This window comes from Adiantum capillus-veneris, chromosome 29 (assembly GCF_014529385.1).
Source record: "Adiantum capillus-veneris isolate H3 chromosome 29, ASM1452938v2, whole genome shotgun sequence".
NCBI classification, from domain to species: Eukaryota; Viridiplantae; Streptophyta; class Polypodiopsida; order Polypodiales; family Pteridaceae; genus Adiantum; species Adiantum capillus-veneris.
Window position 1 is genome coordinate 62,054,336 of NC_140959.1, and position 22,325 is coordinate 62,076,660.

The following is a 22,325-nucleotide window of genomic DNA, read 5'->3' on the forward strand; positions in this document are numbered from 1 at the left end:
GAGAGTTGATTTCCATGGTAATTTATCTATATGGGATGGAAGATGGATATATTATTTTTCTACTACTAATTCACAAGAGGTAAGAAAGTTTGGGGGTAGATAGTTGGTTATTGTATGCTTACTTTTATTTTCAAAGCAAAAAAGAAAAGGGTGGTAATATAAATATATGACTAAGGTGACATTTTTGAGAAGAGTACAATGTATGTGTCGCCACAAAGGTTAAACGAAGAGGGGGAATTTACTCTAGATAACTTAATAGCATAGAAAAATATATACACATATGAGGAAGAGGACGTTGAGTAGGCTGAAAAATGTTGCAAAAAGATGGTTACCATTTTATGCCACTCAATAGTTGGTTTTGACTCAATTTAAGAGGGTTTATGCATCTTCTTTGATAATTTCTTATAATATAATTTGTGTGTTTATGCAAAAGGAGGGAGACAAGGTCTATTACCGAGCTATAAAGAGGTGTGTGTGCATGCGTGCGTGCGTGCATATGTGTGTGCGCGCGTGCAAGCAAAAGGAGAGAGACAAGGTATATTACTGAGCTATAAAGAGGTGTGCGTGTGGTTAATTGTGGGTTCTCTTGACTTGTATCATTGTGAGTCGACTCTCAACGGTATTTGTGGCCAAGTTCATCACAAGTTGCAAAAATTGGGCCAATTTGATGCAATAATCCTTGTTGGGTTATATTGGCTTATGAAAAATTCACCTTCATGTCTAGATAGCAAGGCAATACCTTGTTAAAGTCCTAAAAATTAAGAACATGCATAGTTGTTTTTATGCAAGATTTAGGTTCTATAAGCATTGGGCTCAATGGTCTTAGGCAAGTCTCTACTGAGCTTCTTTGAGGGTATAGTTGAATTTTCAAGGATCAAGTGTTTGTCTCTCGGAATCAATTGAGCACACTCTGTCTTGCTTTGATCTCATGCATCTCCCAATTGTTTATATATTTTTGAGAGTATATGTTGAACTGTGCAAGTGCATCTAATCTAATTGACTCCTTATTGGTCTTTCTGAAGTATTGTGATGGAAATCACTTGCTTAGTATTTTGTGAACCCCATATCCAAGAAGGTTTCCTTTTCGACCATCACAAGGGTGAAAAGTCTTCACATCCATCTTTAGAAAATCTAAAAATTCATGTGTAATGACCATGCCCTCTACAATTTAATATGGAATTGCACTTTCTATTTTATTTGTTGCGAAGAATAGAGGTTAACGATGACTTTTTGTATTAGGGGCGACTTTAGGGGCCTTCCATTTGTTGAATGGTTGGAACTTTGAGCAAGCCTTGCTGAGTATTTTCAAATCTAGAACCTTTTAAAAGAAAACACATTCAAATTCTTAAATGTTTTCTTATATTTGAGGCAATTTGAGTCAACATTCTTTATCTTGACTTGGGTCTCTGAAGGAGGGTTACCAATTAAGGTGTGGCAGGCGCATGTATGATCCACATTAGGTCCAACAATGTTTATAAAAATATTGATCGGAGATGCTAGGTCCTAAACAATCACCTCCTCTACATGATAGTGGTCTTTTATCAACCTAGAGCGTGATCCGATCAAGGGTTGTAAGCAATGAATCATGTGCTTGATTTATAGTTGCGCTGATATGCATGTTTATGAGATGGACTTTTCTACTTATTACATTATTGGTGTGAGCTTGGGGGACGAACATCTTGATAATGTGCTCGTATACTAAAGGCTTAGAGGGGTTATGGATATTTTGAACTGGGTGTGTGTCATCGAAACACTATGTTTAATGAGTTGAAATTGGGTTGGTTTTGTTTGGTTCAAATGTGACATTGATTCTTTCTTATGACATGGGGGTTCTTAACAATTCCAATCACTATCAATAGGACCCATAGTAAGGTCAACATTGGCAACATGTGCATGACTATCTACATCCAATTTAGTAGAAATAACGGAGTACACATGACTCTCCATTTGAGATTTCTTTCATTTGTATGACTACACATGTTAGCACTGCAACAACACTGCTTACATGTAGATTCATATCATTGACACCAACATCCACATGAAAATGAGAAATAGCTGTCTTTGCACAACAATTTTTATCAGCCTATCACATGGAGTTTGTACATGAATCTCCGCATGAAAGTCAATGGATTCCTTGCAATGATTTGCAAACAGGATCCATTCTAGTTATTTAGGTCGAGACTTCTTGAGGCTTGATTGAGCTTAACAGAGACTTTAAACATGAAACATTATTTAAAGCTTCATGTTTTTATTGTCCACTTCATACCTATGCCATTTGATACCAACAACAAGAGTATAAGAACAAGTGAGTCACATGGGACTTGAAGAAGACATGCCCTTTTTACTTTGTTAGCTATTTCTCTCAATTCAAAGATTTTGCTGCTACTTCTTCCACACGGTGTGCCTTCAAATGACACTTGCTTTTTACATGCCTCTTTTCTAAGCGTTTTGCTTGGTACCAATATTGTATGACCCCCATTGGGCAGCTCTCAATGTTAGGTCTTTGGTTGCTTTGTGTCGGTTGGTGCTTCAAGTTGAATAATTGTTCGTTGAAAAATCATTCTACTAAACATACACTATTTTTCTAAGAGATTTTCCAAAGGAAATTTTGCAAAACTGAACGATTTATTAAGAATATTATACAATTATAGAGGTGGTACTTTCCCTTTTTTTCTTTCCACCATCAGTGCGGGGAAGGTAGTAGGGGGTGGTTCCCACGGTTGCCCCTCGAGGGTGTAATGCAGAACAATGTACACTTGTAAATACATGATATGTGTACTTTCCCATTTCCTCTTGCTCTCAAATGTGAGCCTTATGGCACAAGTGTTGCGCTGTAGTATTTACCGCGCCCAGCATTTGCGTGCTCCACTCATCTCTCTTAGAAGCGGAGCCATTTGTTCAGCAGTCGTCGCCTCTTCCTCGTCTTCTTTCCGCAGGTATGAGAGCGCGGTATTTTACGAACACCAGAGAGAGAGAGCGAGCGAGCTTGGTGGGCTTTTTTCATAGCAGTTCATACTCTTATAAGTTTCACAAAATTGTCCTTACTTTTTTCTATTGTAAATTGACAGAGAACACGAAGGGTATCACTTAAGTTATAGGCTATTACACAGAATTGAATTTGTCACTTATGAAGCCAACTCAAAAACCATGTTTCTTGTAAAATGAAAGTGTAGAGCAAGCATCCCTTCTCTTGACCTCCCTTATCTCAGAATTAGTAGCTTTCCACTTCTTCTACAAAGTTGTAGAGCTTGAAAAGAGCTAAATTTTGCACTCACTCTAGGAGCAAGATGATTGTCTGGGTGTGAGCAAGATGAGGAACTACGAAGAAAGCAAAGTTGCAGTTAAGCTTTTCATTCAAACTCCAATAGGAGTGTCAGGTGCAATGGAAGAGTTTAAGGATTTAGGTGTTACTACTCCGCACAAACACATGGTTACTTTACTTCACTTGAAAAGAGAAACTGAACCAGACATAGTGAAGGAGAGAGAGAAAAGAGAGACGACCCGGCATATCGGGTCCCAACCACCCTCAAGGGTCCCCTTGCTCTGTTGCCAGAGCAAGTACTTTCTTTATTGACTTGCACAAATGCTAATACAATGGTCCTTGCTGATGGGTACTTGCTGTAGATGCTTGGTACTACTAGGCTCAGGCAGGATGTTGAAAACGCTAAGGGTTCTATGATTGGGATTTGCAATAGCTAATGAAGGCGACGAGGTACTGGCGATGAAAGATCTGCTATTGAGGTTGAATGCTTATGTTGGATGCTGATGGAGATGGATACTTGATACCAATGGTACTTCGTACTGACGCCCCCCCAAGTTCCAACAACGCAAGCCCTAGGCTGTACAAGGGAAAACGTTGGCTGAGGGTATTGTTGAAAGCGTTGACGTTGTGGATTGGATGCATAAACACTGGTCTAATGCGTGGTTGAAATCGTTGAATTGGTCTTGATCTGCGACTGTGAGGCTACTTAAAAGCTGATTTGCTGGGTTGATGATGGAAATCACTGATGTTGGGTACTGCTGGAAGATGGCAATGAGCTTGTTCTGTTGTGCTGGGGCAGATGGCTGCCCAAAACGCTGGTCGTGCTCGACTGAAATGCTAGGTGCTGTTGGTACTTGTGTTGCGGGTACTACCGGTATTGGTACTTCTTCTTGCTTAGGATGTGACCTCTTGGGTCTCTTATATAGGAAGAAAAAGCTGGGTCGAGCAGTTCTTACCGAGCCTCCACGAACTTCATAAAAGATGCTAAAACGTCACTTATTATTAAGTAACTGTAGACGGCTGGATAATCACCATGTGGGAACGTGTTCTTAGCAGATGGGCAACGAATTACTTAGTAATTACTAGAGTAATTACTACAGTAAACCCGAAGTGTATAAATAGGGCCCATTACATTATTATCGAGTTGGCAATTGTTATCACTTGTATTAGCGCTTTGGGCTATAATTGTACTTGAGCATCAGTGGGTGGCAGTATTGTCGGCTGTACTTTCCCTCTGTAATCATATTCGCTGTAATCTTGATCTGTAATCTCAATCATGGCATATATTTCAGTGATACTTACTTCTCGTCCAGTCTTCTGAATCTGAATTTGAACCTTATTCCAATCTATAAGTCTGATTCTTATTTCAGTATCCACATTTCAGTCTAGTCTCTGATTTCTGTCCAGTCTGCTGTCTGAAATCTTCCCACACTAGTAGCTGAAATCCTTCAACACTGGAATTAGCTGTCTCAAGAGATCAGCTCCAATTCCATTTTGGCGATCACGGTGGCTCGAGCTGAAGCTCGTTGACTGAAAGACTCTTCTCCCAGTTGAAGTTTTCAGCAATGGCACCAAAATCCAATCGTGGCCGGAAATCTACCATTCGTGTGGATCCCATTACCGAGGAGTCAGGAAGAGAGTCTGACCCAAAGCAAGGAAAATGACTGACACTGAGGCTCAGGAGGAGCATAGTCAGGCTGATGAGGCGCAGGACTCACAGCACTCCAGTCATTCTCGACGCCGACGGGCAGAACGGGAAGCACGAAAGGCAAAGAGTTCCAAGAATTCTCAGTCTCGCCAGAGAGATGAGCATATCAAGGGCAGAAAGGGAAGTCACCGTACTTCTAATAGACAAAACAGAGAAGATACTGAGACTGAGACAGAGACAGAGATTAATTGGGATGCTGACACTGACAATTGCAAGAAGGCTCCCAAGCGTCATTCTGAAGCCAAGAAGAGAAGTGGTGGGATCAGTAGTAATCGAAATGATTACACAGCTTCCCTGAAGATTTCCTTTCCCATATTCAAAGGAGGGAAAAAGGATGATCCAGATGTTCACATACAAGCTTTCGAGCAGTATGCTGAACTAAAAAACATTGATGAAGATGATTGCGGGGAATATTTTCCACAAACCTTGAAGGAGGCAGCGAGAAAATGGTATTACCATTACCCTGCATGCAAGCTAAGATCATATAACAAATTACTTAAGGCCTTCAGGTTGGAATATTCCGACAATCGAGGGGACGAGGATATTCTCTGTGAATTGGATCAGATCAAACAGAGGAATTTATTAGTCTGCAGCTATGTAGAAAAGATAAAAGAACTGACCAGGCAGTTGCAAGAACCGCCGTCTGAGAAGAGATTGAGGGCATGGTTTCTGAATGGGTTCAGAAGCAAGAACCTTAGGGAACAAGAAGTACCAGTCCCTACAAAAAAATTCAATGACCTAGTCCAAAGAGGATTAAAGCTGGAACAGCAGGCTAAGAAAGAGAAGAGCCACAAGAAGCGAAGGACAAGTAGCAGTAGCTCGGCTATTGAAGCTTCTGATTCCAGTGTAACGTCCAGCAGCTCCGAGAGCAGCTCGAATGAACGAACAAAGGAGAAATCAAAGAAGGGATCATGGACCAAGAAGATTGAAGAAATGGCTAGGCAGATTGTAGAAATTAGCTACACAAGACAGCCGGTCCGAAAGATGGAGACTTGGTGTTCAAGATGTAAATCCAAGGACCACATCTCCAATGAATGTCCACAATGTACCTACTACAAGGCCTTTGGTCACCTATGGAATAATTGTGGCATCAGAATTCACCATTTTAAGAAAGGAAAGGATCTATCAGTGGTTGCCTACACTGAACCAGTGAAGGTAGAACCAATCAAAGTAGCTCAAGAGGAAAGACCAGGTACCAATGGTACTGGTCAAGGACGTGGCAGATACCAACCAGGAATGGGCAGAGGAAGAGGAAGAGACAACTTCCAGACCAGGAGCATGAATTGCTATACTTGTGGGAAGTATGGTCATTTTGTAGCCCAATGTCCAGATGTACCGATAACGACTGCTACTGAGGCTAAGGCATCAGAGCCAGTCCCAGTCAGGGTGGTTACCAGGAGCAAGGGAGTAATCATCGAAGAAATTCTAGACATTTCAGAAGTACCAGTCAATCCTAACAGCAGCAAGTGGGCTCAACAAAGGGAAGTTTGGGAGGCCAAAGGTAAAGAAAAGGTGGTAGATGAGTGGCAAGAGCAGCGGGAACTAGCAGCTAAAATCACAGAGGATTTAGCTAAGAAGCTGCCAGAGCAGCCAGAAAGTTCCGAAGCTACAGTCATTCAGAAGATACCAGCCCAATCGACTGATAAAGATCAGTCAGTACCGGCCATGACAGAGACCATGCTTGCTGTAGTACATGGACTAGCTGATGAAATGGGAGTGGATGGAAAGAGTAGAAGTACTGCTAAAGAAGAATGGCAGTGTGAAGACACCAGTTCTTCAAGCTCTGACAATCAGTCTGACTAAGAGCGAGAGGAAATTCATGTGAATTTGTGATAGAATCCAGAAGCTGAATGTAGAGCTGGAGGATATAAGAAAGACCTTGCCTGAGGTAGCCAACTTTATCAGACAACGTAGGAAGACTGAGGCAGAGGCCAGAACAGTGGATCTAACGGCTGTCCGGGATGATGAAGTTCCACTTATTCAGGTAGACTACAAGGTCAGGAAGCAGTGGGAACCTCTCTCAAGCGTCATACTGGATGGAGGAGCAGGAGTCAACATAATGGGAGCCCATCTTCAACAAAGAATGGGTATCACTAACATGAAACCAATACCATTCAAAGTAAGAATGACAGATCATCGAGTCGTACAGGCGACGGGTATGATTGAAAACATGCAGATAAGAGTTGGGAGGGAGAAATTCAAAACCAGTTTCCTAGTCTTGGATGTGTAGGGAGCATATGGAATGCTACTAGGCCGCCCATGGTTAAGAACAGCACATGCTGTTCATGACTACGCAAACCAAACTTTGACCATAGAAGGGGCCAGTGGCAGAATCAAAATCCAGACCAACAACACGAGGAGCTGGAAAAAGGAGTTGGAAAAAGGAACTGAGGCCGAAGGAGTTGTGTCAGAAATATAGAGCCAAGAAAATTGAGCGAATGCTAGCAGCTATGAACATATTTCCTTTGATAGAAATCGATTTGAATGCAATCCTGCTGAACAAAGAGCAAGCTGACAAGCAGAAGAGACAATTCCCTGATTAGTTTACTGAAGTCAATGCAGGGGAAAGAACAGTTCAGCTAACTGGAAGAATGGAGGAACCAACTGATACTGGTATAATGGAAGAACCAGTATGTTCTGAAGAGTACCCACTGGATTAGATATGAATGGACCTTCTTGGGACTACGCTGAAGAATCGACCAAACGAAAAGGAGGCGGACCAAACTGGTTGCTTCCAGACGATGAGGAAGTAGAGGAGTGGAACCTGGGATCAGAGGAAAATCCCAGAATGATCAAAGTCAACAAACACCTCAAACTGGCAATGAAGGAAAAGGCACGGAAAATATTCCAGAACTATAAAGATGTGTTTGCCTGGGAACATACAGATTTGAAGGGAGTAGATCTTGAAGTCTGTCATCACCGAATACCTCTGAAACCGGATGCTAGGCCAATAAGATTGCAAAGATATGGGATGAAACCCAACGATGCAAAGAAGGTCAAGGAGGAGATTGATAATCTTCTCAAGGCTGGGTTCATTACAGAAGTAGCAAGCAGTGATTGGTTATTTCCCATAGTCGTTGTTTCTAAGAAGAATGGGAAATTAAGAGTTTGTGTCGACTATAGGAAACTAAATGCCCAGACTATTAAGGATCCATTTCCCTTACCGTTTACTGATATGTTGCTTGATGAGATCGCAAGATAGGAGATGTATAGCTTCATGGATGGTTATAGCGGCTATAACCAGTTACAGATCGCTCCTGAAGATAGGGCCAAGACCACTTTCATCACTGAGTGGGGAGCATTCATGTATCTGGTGATGCCTTTTGGCCTGTGCAATGCACCAGCTACTTTTCAACGGTGTATGATGGAGATGTTTAATGAATTTCTTCATCGGTTCCTCGCCATTTTTATGGATGACTTTATTGTCTATTCAGATGAGGAACAACACCTTCTATTCCTAGAGATGGTTTTTAAACGCTGTCAGGAGAAGAGGATTTGTTTGAATCCATTCAAATCTGTATTTATGGTCTGGAAGGGACAGCTACTAGGACATGTGGTTTCCCGCAATGGAATAGAGATGGCCAATGACAAAATACAGTGTGTCCAGCAAGCTAAAGCACCCAGAACTGCTTCAGAGTTGAGTTCTTTCTTGGGTTATGTGAATTTCTATAGAAGATTTGTATACAAGTTTGCTTCTCAAGCAGTACCACTATATGAGCTTACAAAGAAGACCAGTAAGTTCAATTGGATTGCTGAGTGTGAGGAGAGTTTCCAAAATTTGAAAAAAACCATTACTAGTAAACCAGCCCTTGGGCAACCGAATTGGGATATTATTTTTCATGTACATGTAGATGCTTCAGGATTGGCAATGGAGGCAATATTAGCTCAGCCAGATGGCAGAACAAACTATCCGGTCTATTTTGCTAGTCGCAGATTCAGTCAGGCTGAACAAGGCTATACGACCACTGAAAGAGAAGCCCTCGGAATGGTTTTTAGCGCTACGAAGTTCAGGCATTACCTATTGGGGAAGTTATTCCATTTTTATGTGGATCATCAAGCTCTTCTGTTTCTGATTAACAAAGTTATTATTCAAGGCAGGCTGATAAGATGGATGATGTTCCTTATGGAATTTGAATTCAGAATTTTCCATAAGCTTGGCCGAAACCACTGTGGAGCTGACTTTCTTTCCAGAAGTACGGAGGGATATTCAGAATCACCTCTGAGAGATGAGCCAGTGGATGCTGATTTATTTCAGTTAGAAGCAGAAGAATCAGTGGATCCTGAATGGTATGATATTTATCAATTCCTTTCCCAAGGTGCCTTTCCAGAGAATTGGAAACAGAATCAGAAGAAAGCACTGATCATAAAAAGCCTGAAATTTACCATCATCGGAGGAGTACTTTATCGAGTAGGTGTGGATGGTATACTTCGACGATGTGTCCGTATGGAAGGAAGAATGCAAGTGATTTCAGAAGCGCATAATGGTGAGTCTGGTGGACACTTTTCCAATGAAGTGACCTACAAGAAGATTCTGCAAGTAGGTCTATGGTGTCAAACACTGATTGCTGATGTCAGAAGTTTTTGTAAAACTTGTGACATATGCCAAAGAATGGGCCGACCAACAGCTGCAAACATGACTCCCTTAATGCCAATACAACCATTGGGAGTAATAATGAAATGGGGACTGGATTTTATGCGATCTTTTAAGAAGGTGACTCCCAGGAAGAAGTTAGAACAAGTACATCGTGATGGCTACTTGTTATGTTACCAAGTGGGTTGAAGCTAAGGCTTTTCCTGACAACATAGCCAAGTCAACTGCAAGGTTTCTGTTTGAGAATATTGTCTGCCAATATGGATGTCCAGTAGAAATTGTGACTGATCAAGGAACACATTTTATCAATGATACTATGAAAATTCTATTGAATATTCTTTCAGTCAAGCATCGGAAATCTACTCCTTACTATCCTAGATGCAATGGACAGGCTGAAAGTAGCAACAAGACAATAAAGAATATTCTCACTAAGGTGGTGCAAAAGAAACCAGACCAGTGGGATTTGAAGCTTTAGACTGCTCTATGGGCTTATAGGAAGCTTATAAGGTAACTACTGGAATGACACCATTCAGAATGGTGTATGGTACTGAAGCTGTGGTTCCTATGGAGTTTGTAATCCCTAGTCTGAGAATGGCTGTGAAGTATGGATTAGACTTCAACCATAATCTTAAGAAAAGGCTGGATGAACTGATGTAGTTAGATGAACTTCGGCAAAGAGCTATATTGGAACAAGAAATTGTTCAACAACGAAGGAAGCATTGGCATGATCGCTGAATTAAAGTTCGAGAATTCCAGAAAGGAGACTTAGTGCTTCTATATCAGTTTAGATTGGGTCCAAAGAAGCCGAATTTGAAGATTGCCTGGGCAGGACCTTTTGAGGTCGATTGGGTCTTCTCCAATGGCACAGTCAGATTGAAAGATTTATCTGGACTGATGTTGTCGGGAGTGTATAATGGAGCAAAGATAAAGCTCTATTATTCAGAGACCAGAGAAACTGATTAGAACAAGGAACTAAGGAACTAGAGGTTGCTGATCAAGAGATACCGGAATCAGATATTTTTGGACTTTTTCATGTGCAACCAATTCCAGTTTCAGAACCAGTACCAGAAGGACCAGATCAGTATGATCTTAGAATCAGTACCAGTATGGTCGCACCAGACTGGGAACCAGTTCAGTACCAGTATGGACACACTTTCCAAATTTTAAGCGCCCAACGGTCAAATGGTACGCCAGTGGTAATTATTACAAGGATGGGTCGCAGTCTTGTCCAATGCATGTCTGCCACGACAACAACGACGCACACAAGTCTAGGAGCAGCGAGCGGTGGAGCTTTTATGGCGCGAACACGTATAACAGTTAGGAGAGTTAGCATTTTTCTCCATAAATCTCCTACGCGACGCTTTCCTCCTGTCAACCATTCGCCATTGCCGAGCTTCGAGGTTTCTTCACTACAGCCGCAAACTTCGACCTCTGACGAGACAGCTGATTGTCAGACAGTCTTACCAGCGACACCAGGAAACGGCTTTGACACAAGTAAGTCATCTTCTCCTTCGCCTGTTTCATCGTCATCGACCTCACAGTGTATGGGTAGAAGGAAACGCTCAGAGAAGATGTAGGAAACTCTTGAGGAAACCCAGGCTATAGTTGCTGAGGCAAAGGCAAGCCTTCCCGTTCTTCCATACAGTAAAATCCAACGATATGTATTTACTGATCACGCAATGACTCTGCTACAACTCTGGGATCTGCGAGTTGTGTTGCAAGCTACAAGGATTGCTTTTGATGCAGATATCATCAAGAAAGTTCTTGATTCCTTTGATGCTGAAACTAGCAGTGCTATGGTAAATAGTAGGAAGGTGTCAGTGACACCAGAAGCCTTTGCATTTGCATTTCGGATGCCTAATGAGCCCAAACCGTCTGTGTGGCAACTGCGCAGCAAATAAGTATCGCTCTGAAGGATGATGAAACGGCTATAAAGAAGCGCAAGGCACGTGCTCAAGGAGTTCCAGTAGCAGGACTGGAAGCCTCCGTTGCTTACAGGTTTGTAGCTGAAGCAGTCAGCCTTAAGAACAACCCAACGTATGTGTCAGAAAAATTGTTTGCTATGCTGTTGGCCAAGATACTGGATCCACAAGTCCATATCAATCTTTGTCAAATACTCTCGCATAATGTACTCCAACAAATTGCCAAGCTGAAATCTCAAACTGTTTTCAAGGCATGATATGTCCGGCATTCCTGTATTGGGCTACTGCTGCAGATGTTAATGAGCAGGTAAAGCAGGCTTGGAGTGAGCAGCCCATTTCTGAACCAAAGAAAATTGAACTGTCCTTAGACGACGAGGAAACAGACAGTCAAACGATTTCCACTGACCTGAAAAGGAAAGCCACTGCAGAAGAAGCTAGCAGTTCAAAGAAGCCAAGAATTACACTGACAAAAAGCAGTGAGTTCTTGAAGCAAATAGAAAGCCAGGTTAAGGCAGTAAGCACTGAGAAAGCTGAGATGAGTAAAACCGAGAAGCAATCTGCTCAGAAGACTGTGCCTGATCAGCCAGTTGTCAAAAATACAGTTGCTACTAGATCTGGGAAAGATCATGTCAAGGCAGTCACTGTTGAGAAGATACCAGACCAGTCAGGGGACAAAGGCAAGAGTCAACTGGACAAAGGGGAAGGTCCAACGTTTTCAACTTTGTCTGGTGGAGTTCCTGCCATTACTGGAAACCCTCTGCAACTGTTAAAATAGGATAAGTTGCAGCAAATGCAAACTCAGAAATTGAGAGGGCATCTTTTGCTCAGCAAAGCTGATTATGCAACTTTACCCTACGTGGCTCCAGTGGCAATATATGAACCTGTTGATTCTGATCCAACCATGGTCAAAGACAGATGTTCAGTATTGATACAGTCTTCTTGGAATACCATTGTCAGTTGTATGGGACAATTGGTGGAGGCTGCTGGATCAGAAGACGAAGTCAAAAAGCTTAAAGCTGACTTGGCAGAAGCACAACATCAGATTGAAACGCTCCAGAAAGCCCAGGAAGTGCAGAACATACAACACAGGGTACTGGAAGCTCAATCAGAAAGGACTCGGGAGTTGTTGAACAAAAAGTTAGCTAAGGCTTAGTCTGAAATTATGATCATCAAAAGTCAAAGGAATGAAGCACTGAGAGCTGCCGAGCGAGTTGAAACGATGCTCAGGATGAAGCGGGCGGAATTTAGAAAGCTGCTATTGCACCATACAGCTCTGAAGGGTTCACTGACTGAAAGATACATCTACAATAGCTTGTCTGAAATTTTAAACCCTTCAGGCAATGCTGTTTTCAACTTAGAAAATTTAAAGTCCTTGATGGAAAGTATGCAGAGCGATTTGCTGGACAAGGTGGGTGAGTTCAATAATGCTCTGATGAACCAAGCTATAATGGATTATATTGAGCAACAGACTTCCCCAGATGAGGATGAAGAAGATGAAGAAGATGAAGCTGATCAAGAGGAGGATGATCAAGAAACTGGGCATACAAAGGATGATGATGATGCCCCATCACCATCTCCACCTCCAGGACCTGGTACTGGTGGGACAGGGTCAGATGAAGGAGGCCAGTCACAACCAGACCAGCCAGACCAGAATGAGGGTCAGCAGGAAGGACAGGATAAAGAGCACCAGTCGAGTAATCAGCAGACTGAAGAGCAGCAGCCCAGCAACACTGGGAATGAGCCAACTGATTAGTCCCATCACAGCAGAGAGGCTTATGGGAAAATGAAAGTTCAGGATGAGGAACCAGTGGCTGATTATCAGCATTAACTGTAGCTCATTACTTTGAATAAGTAACTGAGACATCAACAGGCCTCCATCACCAGACAGTATCTGGAGGATGATGCTCTCTGGATTGACTTGGAAAGATTTCAAAGACTATATGTGGGAGCCAGGGAAATGGTAGAACATTGGAAATCAGCTGCTTTCCATGATAAAGAAGCTTGTAGACTACCTGCGCATCCCAGTACAGTCCAGCTGTTGGAACGAGTTCCGGAATGGATACTCAATGCTGATGAGAAAGTGGCAAACCCGCACCGGCAAAGGCAGTCTACTGGGGCGCCAATCTTTGGGGCCAATATCTCTTGGCACGGAACTCCGCCGGGCCGGTGTCAAATCCAAGAGTGAACTGTTTTGAAGTGAATTCGTGTCGTGTCGCGGTAGATTCTTGACTTGGAATGTCCAAGTCTGTTAGTGGTATCAGAGCACGACCAATTTCTCTTCTACCGGGAAATCCGATCCTTTTTACGTGGCACTTATAGATTCAAGCAAAGGACAGTCGACTTCCTCTGCATCCGAAGATGCGGAAAGAGATCACGAAGAAGATTCACGCAAGGAGTACGGCTTGCCTCGGTCTACTCCGGCGGAGCTTGAAGAGATGGAACATCGGAGATTGGTCGATGATGCGACAAAGTTGATGATAGGTTTTGCGAAGGACCCTAAACTGGCAAAATTTTTGACCTAGACCTCCTTCGACGAGGTGCACTCACAGTGACGGCAAACCACGGAGCCACCCTGTCACGAGGACGTGGCAATTGCTAACCTTAGTTGTTGGTTTCTTTCCAATGATTTTTGTTTTATTTTTGAGACCCTCTTTTTGAAGTTGCAAATGGTCGGACATTGTATGGCCAATGTGAACGGTAGTTTCACCCGCAGACGGGAAGTTGGTCGGCACTGGAACTCGTAAAGTAAAAGGATGTCTAGGCTCAGTTCAAGATCATGTAGGTTCCCCCGTCGCACTTAGCAAGTTGGTGGATACTAGGAAGTAAACTCAATAAAGGCATAAAGTCAAGGTGGGATCACCAACAGAAAGTATCCGACAGTTGGGCCACATTGCACTTTTGGATGCGGTCCCAATGAGGATAGATGGTCATATGACCAGTGGGAGCCCAACGGAAGCATCTCCTAAAAATTAGGGAACTGCTATTTTGGGCCATGAAATGTGTTCGCGTCATTACCTTCAGAATGACAAGGGGAACATTTTATTACTCTGTTGCAAAGTCAATTGATGCACGAGTTGAGAGATTTTTAAGCAGGAAGCCCAATGCGGGAAATTGCATGTATGAGTGCCAAGTGACACTTTTTGGTCAATTTACCAAGTTTGGGAGAACAGAACTCGTAACTGACTTTTTGGAGCAGTTTTGGAAGCTGTTAACTCTGGATTTCAGCCATTTCTCTCCATTTTTGAGCTTTCCATGACTTTGCCTAGGTCCAAAGAGCTTATTTTCAGCATTGGAAGGCATCAAATGCGTGTTTGCAGGGCTGTTTTGCCGGGTTTTGAGCGATACGCAGGTTTTGGCAGCCATGGAAATCTTCCTCTTTTTGCATCTATTTGTTCACAGATGCATTACAGGTCAAGGGTAGCAGAGGGGGCGCTCGATTTATGCTGGGGGATGCTTCATTGAGAACCTGTCACAGGTTAAGAGCTATGGAGTGCTTGCTTTCCTCTCTATGTACAGTGTGGTGCCAAGAGTGATGACCTGCACACTACACACTGCTCTCTCTCTCCCCTACGTGCAGTTATGTGATGCCCCACAAGAGGGCTCTTCATTTGACTGATGTACAGCTGTGTGGTTTCATGCTTTTGTGCTGAGGCAAGAGCCTCCTTGAGCAGGAACAGGGGTAGCTAACTGCTACTCCAAAGCATGCAGCGGTGAGGGTCATAACCTCACCGTACAGGTGCATTTTCAGCGTTGTGTATGCGCTGTAAATTGACTATTTTTCAGCCATACGGACGCCAGAACCATTGGGAATAGTGCCCCACTGGCAGAGAACAATTAGGGGACTGTTTGGGGCTGAAAACAGGGCAAAAACCAATAAATACAGCGTGCTGAATTTACTATTTTTGGGCAGGAATCAGAGGGTTTATGCCAGTGGAAGTGAGTGGAAGTGAGTTCTAGCAGGGGAATTGGTTTCGCGCAAGTTTTGGGGTTGTTATGTTGCTGAAATTTGGCCAAATGAAGTGGTATTTAGTTGATATAGACAAAGGATTCCCAGGACTCTACTTTGTAAATTTACCCTCTCAAAGTATAAAGAAATACCAAAAGGGGCGCCAATTCTGGGGCCTACAGGTTGTCTGCGTTTGCTCGGGGCATCCTAGCTTTCGAGCCGTATGTGTATTCAAGTGTTAATTCCCGTCGCAGGTTTCCTTTCCAAAGTGCTCTGTCTGTGTGTCTAAAGTAAAGAATTTCGGGTGAAAGCCAACGCCTACGGCCCCACCCCACGGGCCGGTTTCACACCCCTCAAACTGGCGCTCAAACAGCCTCCTACTCCGAGGATGTTTACAGAGCAAGAATTGGAAGAGGTGGTTAATGCGCGGATTAGCCAGCTTTTGACTCGTAGAACAAAAGCAAAAAGCACAACAAAAAGCAGAAGACTTCCCGAGTTATTTGGGTCATCAATCTACTTTTGTCCCAGCAAAAAAGCAGAAGAAGCGTGTGCGATTTGAAGGAGTACCCGGTTCTTCTTCTTCTTTAACAGTTCTTCTAGCTCTTCCGACTCGAGCGAAGAAGATAGAAAAGGGAAGAAGTGAAGCAAAAAGCAACGCTTTGGAAAGGGCAAGAAAAAGGCAAAGAAGTCTAGATCTTACCCAGTTTCGGACAGTTCTATAGAGGACTCATCTCCGGATAGTTCGGACTCCGACGACAACATATTTTATGCAAGGAAGAAGAATTTTTATAAAGCCAACCAGTATGACTTTCTGGAAGATAAAAGCAAGAAAGTCCGAGAATTTAAAGAAGGTGGACAATCAATTAAATTTGACACGTTTTCTGGGTTTGATGCTTCGAAGGCTTTGACCTTCATACAACAGTTTGACATAGCTTTCTCTGGAGGACATTACTCAGAGCACTCCAAGATTCGGAGGGCTACCTCTTACTTCAAGGGAAATGCTCGAACTTGGTGGTCCACTCTTCTATTGAACAAGAAAGCGCCATGTAAATGGTTGAAATTTAAAAGGCTTTTTATTTCTTCATGGCTGACTTGGGAGTACGAGCGTGACATACGAACTGCTTGGAACCATCTTCAGATGAGAAAGATACGTTGGACGCATATTGCGAGAGATTCTGGAGCTCTTTTCTACCAGCTTCTTCATTTAAGAAGATCTCGTTTAAAGAACAAGTTGAGCGGTTTACCTTGGGACTTCTTACAGAGATACGGGATCACTGCTTAGAACAAAAGTCCTATGGTGGCCCTATATTTTTAGGGATGCAATAGCTCCGTCGTAAGGCATGGCATGATCGTCATCTTCGCCAGCCGAAATTCAAGCCCGGATCATTAGTGCTACTCTATTAGGCTCACTACCAAAGGAAATCCAAAAAGCTCATCCCTGCTTGGCAAGGCCCTTACCAAGTGTAGGAGATTCTACCCCAAGGAGCCGTACAGTTATCCATGCTAGTAGGCGTTCCTTTGCCTTTAGTCAATGGGTCTAGGATCAAGTGCTATCATTATGCACAATGAAAATCTCTAGTGGCTTCCCCGCTAGTGGTCTGTGGTCTGTGATGGTTCTCAATATTCATTAGCTGCTTCCATTCCCACTTCTGTCTGATTCGGTCTACCTAATTTGTGTTGCTAAGTTTTGGTTCTGGAGTTAGTCTCCTTGTTCCTGTTGTAGCTCTGTTGTAGTTCTTGCAAAGCACCAAGTATATGCTATGCTGTTCTTAATTAAGATTGTTGCTTTTCCATCCGGCGCACTCTATCTTCAACCTCTAATCTCACTTTCGGCCTGCTCATCCTATCACTCTTTTCTAACTCCGCCCATTCTTTAACCTTTCTTGCAACTCTCCGTCTTCGATAAATCTCTCTCACTGTGTGGGTGTGTTGTTACAATATTCTTTAACAATTTAAACTACTAGAGGCCTTCAATCATTCAGCTTACCTGTAAGCAAAATGTATTCGTCTCTGTTGCACCTTGGAAGCAAATGTACTCATTTTTGTTTGCACCGCTTGGATTCTTGGCCAATTGTTCTATTCTTGGTATGACGATCTGTCTCTTTCTTGAGTTCCTCCGCATGTGTTGCCTTCTCTCATTATCTTCTGTGTTGACTCATGGTGCCTCTCCTTCTCACCTTCTGACTGGTAACTCGCCGGCTCACACTTGGCCTTGCACTTGCATAAAGTCGCCTTGCGTCAAGTGCCTTGCCAGTCGCAAGACTGTTGGCTGCTCTCCCTCCCCTCTTGGATTCGCCATTAGCCCCTGCCTGCCAGGTCATCATCCTCGCCCTGCTAGCCTCGCCCTCGCCTTCACCTTGCCTGCAAGGTCATCATTCTCGCCGTGCTGGCCTCGCCCTCGCCTTGCCTGACCTCGCCCTCGCCCTCGCCCTCGCCCTCGCCCAGCTGACCTCGTCCAGCCTTGCCCTCGCCTTTCGCCATTCCCCTTTCGTCAAGTTTCAAATTTCAGCGTTCGCCTTTGCCAGGCCAGGTAGACCCCTCACATAAACCCAATGAACATCTGGTTTAATTTTTTCAACAGAGAACTATCTGGCAGCGTTAAACAAAAACAAACCCTGCACACTTCGTTCACGCACTTGGTCTTCAGCGCTGGGATGCCACTCATGCCAATCCCATCTCAACCTATCCTCCCTCCTCCTCACCATCGTTGGCTACTCCCCTAGTCACCTCAACACAGATAGTGGCCCGTGGCGTCTTGTTCACAAGCTGAAGCTGAGTCTGGCAGCACTACAGTCAAATGTTTTTGTGTGGTTGTATGCTACTCTGGCGCTGCGTTTCATGAATCTCAATGTATTCGGGTGTGGTTTAGAGCGCATGCTTTGACAGCTCTACTCAATTGACGAAGTTGTATATGTATTTGGGTGTGGATTAGTGCATAGGGAAACTCATCGATTGTAGACTTGAGTTCTAAATTCTTAACTCACTTATCAATTGTGGTTAATCATTAGTATTTTCGAACATGGTTCACACTAGAAATCGGGAACAACACCTCCAATCTGAGCAGGAGTCCTCAGCCTCCTCTGGGGATAACAATGAAAGCAAGTCGGATTATGCCCCTAGTTCAGACCAACTGTCCGAGAAATATTCTGAGGAAGATTCACTCCAATCAGTTACTCCCGACAAAGTCACCACTCTCCAGGTGCTTTGCCCTTCTGGTGCCATCTCCAAGGTACCCCTACTTATGATATATCACTTACAGACCCCCAATCCAGTACTCAAGGATACTTTTTTCTCAGCAGTAGTTACTACACCTTGGTCTCCACAACCTGGCTCAGGTAGATCTATCTGACACCATTTCCAATGCTAAACTGAGTGCTCTTTTACTCACTTTTTTCGAAACTAAATGGAGTTACTCTTACAGTTTAGGATGTTGGGCGTGCGATAGGAATACTAAATGTGTCTGTACCTTTGTCCACCACTAAAACCTTCTCTAGTCTCTCCCCTGAAGACATTGCTAATGCGTGCCAATAGCTGTTGCTACACTCACATGCGGAATATCACAGGAATCAATAGCTGTACTCCTTTCCACAGTATTACTTTTTACTGTGCGCACCGAACAAAGCAGTGGTTCCTTCCTCTGCAGTTGTGTGTGATGCATTTTTTTGTCTCTGCCACTGTCTGCCTTATCCGTTTCACCATCTGCTCTGTAAGGCGCTGCAAGACAGAGCAAAGGGATTTCAGACCCAAAGAAAGGGGAAGGCTGAGAGGTTTAATTGCTATGCAGCCCCCATTATGTATTGGGTAGTGCAAACTATGCAGCAAAAAGTGGATGCAGCTTTTGTCTCCAATCCGCAAGATGATGCCAAAGAGCAGTGAGGTCCATCCAGGGCGTCCAAAGGGAAAGGCACTTTACGCGAAAGGACTAAAGTACAGAAAGACTCGATGGAAGAGCTGTCAACATTACCATTCTCAGAATCATAGGTTAAAATCTTTGACGTCAGGGCCGCAACTCCAAATATGTGAGTGTGACCACTTCCGTGGCCACCTCTACCTTTGCACCACCTATTGTTAGTGTTGCAGGCACCCAAACACACGCTCCAGTTGTGTCGGTAGTCCCACCTACTCCTACTCCTAGTGCAGGAACACTTAGGAGTAGTGTAGGGGCACCTAGCTTTGGGCAATCTGACCCATTTGCCAACTTTTCGCCTCAGGCCGACAGACTTCTAGATGCGGACAAAAGAGCAATTTCAACTATTTTAGATGTAGCCATCTCTATGCAGGGTACTAACGGCATGCATCGCGCTGTATATGACAATATGCAAAGGAAAGTCAACCACAATCGATGGATAGGGATATGTTAAATGCTCAGGCTCAAGATCGCATTAGAGTTCTCACTCAACAGGTACAAGACCTAAAAACACATAGTCCGAACTTTACAAATGCAGCTAAGAGAAGCAAATGATATGGCCGCAGTTCAATTTTGATACCACCTGTTGAGGTATGGTGGAATAGTGTGCGTGTGTAATCAAAGAGAGATAGAGACACAATGTAGATTCTAAAGAAATCTTGATTATTCATTATAAAAGAGAGATTACATGCCTCTTATGTAGGCGCTCCTAGAGGGTGGCTACATCATGGGGTGAAACCTCACCATATAGATCATCATCCTAGGTGGAACATTACACATGCTATCACATGGGCTATGCCATAAGCTCTGATTGGACAAGAGGTGGTGCACATCATTAGTTGGTGCATAGGACCAATCTAACAAGAAATGTTCGTGTCTTTCGTCATTTTGAAGAGTTACGTTTTGAAAATGCCAAGACGAAACATAATATACAAAATATATTTCTAGAGGATATAAGAAACCTAATTTTTAGGAGTCTAGTAGGTGGATACAACCTATATACATGCGGTAGAATATGTTACATATTATACACCATAGGGCTAATTTTGAATTTTGAGAATTAGATCCTTTCTTTTTTGAACCTAAGAAACAGTTTCCCCCTGTATTAAGTTTTTTTCTTCAAAAAATCACAAGCGTTTCGTGTTTTGTATCGTTTCGAAGGGACAAATTGTGTTTTCATGTGACTATGCATAGGACTACACCCATGCCGAACACAAACTGTAGAGAGTCTCCTGCTAGAAACATAGTAAATTGACAGTGCCTACGGATTGTTATCCATCTCCCCCTCCATTGTCTCCTCATCTTCCTCAATCCTACTCTCCATCTGTCCCCTCATGTGTGTGGCGTAGGCAGGGTAGTTTTTGTACGTCGTACGGAACGTTCTGTTCCGTTCGACCGGACCCGTCTCGTCCTGTCTGTCTAGTACGGTTCCATACGCCTTTTTTTTTTCGACAGTTTATGACCGTTTGCAGCCGTCCGTTTTGGAGCCGTGTTGGAGCCAATTCCAATGCCCATGGCCCATGGGCCATTGCCATGTTCATTGCTCTCCCTCTCCCATGCTCTTCCTCTTCCTATTTAAGCAACTCTTCCCCCTTGTTATCCAACACAACCTACAAGCTACATTGTACAAGCTCTAGCCCTAAGCCTCTCAATGCTCTAGCCTCTCATCATCCATGTGCTTCCATTGAAGCTCTCAAGAGTCAAGTGGGCTCAAGCTCTCGAGTCTCCATCTTCTCTCCCTTGGGTCTCTCTCCCTCAAGCTCCCTTGGGTCTCTCCTTCTCCCACCCCCACCCCATCTTTCCAAGACTCAAGTGCCCTCTCTCTCTCTCTCTCTCTCTCTCTCTCTCTAATCTATTGATACATCTTACATCATACTAGTAGCTACTAGCTACATACTACATAATGCCGCCTCCTCTTCATGAAGCCTTTGAGAAGCATTGCCGATATTTTGATCAGGTGGGGGGCAAGCAAAACGCTTGCAAGTGGTGGTGCAAATATTGCCCAAAAGGTATGACCTCTTCCGTCACCCGTCTCATCATCCACTTGACAAAGATGGGAGGACAAGCGGGCCCATGTCCTAATATCCCCGAAGATATCCTTGCGGAATGCAAGAGAAAGTATTTTCCATTGAAGACACGCAAGGGTAGAGTCACCTCGGATGAGTTCGTGTCGCCGGATGTTGATAGCTCCGATTCGGAGGAAGAGGCCTCTCCAACTATGTCCATGGCTACCAGTGCCACCGCGGCCTCATGTGATCGTGGTGCCTCCTCCAAGAAGTCCAAGGGGTCTTCAAGTGATGGTGGCCGGCCTCCGAAGATGGCAAAGCAAGCTTCTCTTGCGAAATCGGTGGGTGGATGCTCCGGTCCCTTGTCTTTTCTCAAGGAGAGACAAAGAATTGCGGAAATAGAGATTGTCCGCACGGTGATTGAATGCAATCTCTCCTTCAACATTCTTCGGTTGGAGCGATGGAAGAGGATGATCATAGGAATTGCGGCGGTTGGTCCATGCGAAGGGTGGACGGGTGTGTCATACCACGACATGAGAACAAAGAAGCTTGATGAAGAGAGGGCAAGGATTGACAAGTCACTTGAGCCCGTACGTGCGGGTTGGGCAAAGTATGGATGCTTTATTCTCTCCGATGGATGGAGCAACCGCAAGAAGAGAAGCATCATCAACATTCTTGTTTCTTGTCCTCTTGGCACGTACTTCTTGTGGGCGGTGGATGCGGGTTCGAGAGGGAAGAAAGTGACCGGGGGGGCATTTATTTGGAAGCACATCGGTCAAGCCATTCTTGAGGTAAAACCGTAAATCGAGCCTTTATGTCTTGAGCAATTGCCAATGAGTCCTATGTTTTGACTATTTTTGTCACAAATGCCTCTTGTGTAGGTTGGTGCGGAGCATGTCGTGCAAGTGATTACTGACAATGCTTCAAATTGCAAGGCAATGAGTAAGAGGCTAGAGAAGAAATTTCCATCCATAGTATGGACT

At 43.7% G+C, this 22,325-nt stretch overlaps 1 protein-coding gene across 4 annotated transcripts in view; it reads left to right on the plus strand.

Annotated features, from left to right (window-relative positions):
- Positions 1-2,720: 2,720 nt before the first annotated feature.
- Positions 2,721-22,325, plus strand: part of LOC147419295 (alpha/beta-Hydrolases superfamily protein) — a 149,097-nt gene continuing 129,492 nt past the window's right edge. The window contains exon 1 of one of the 4 annotated variants that reach the window (XM_086505412.1): positions 2,721-2,936. In XM_086505412.1, the coding sequence (XP_086361538.1) occupies positions 2,749-2,936 (188 nt within the window). In that variant the 5' untranslated portion in view covers positions 2,721-2,748. The remainder of the gene's footprint in view (positions 2,937-22,325) is intronic. The other 3 variants (XM_086505409.1, XM_086505410.1, XM_086505408.1) reach the window with 3 other exon arrangements.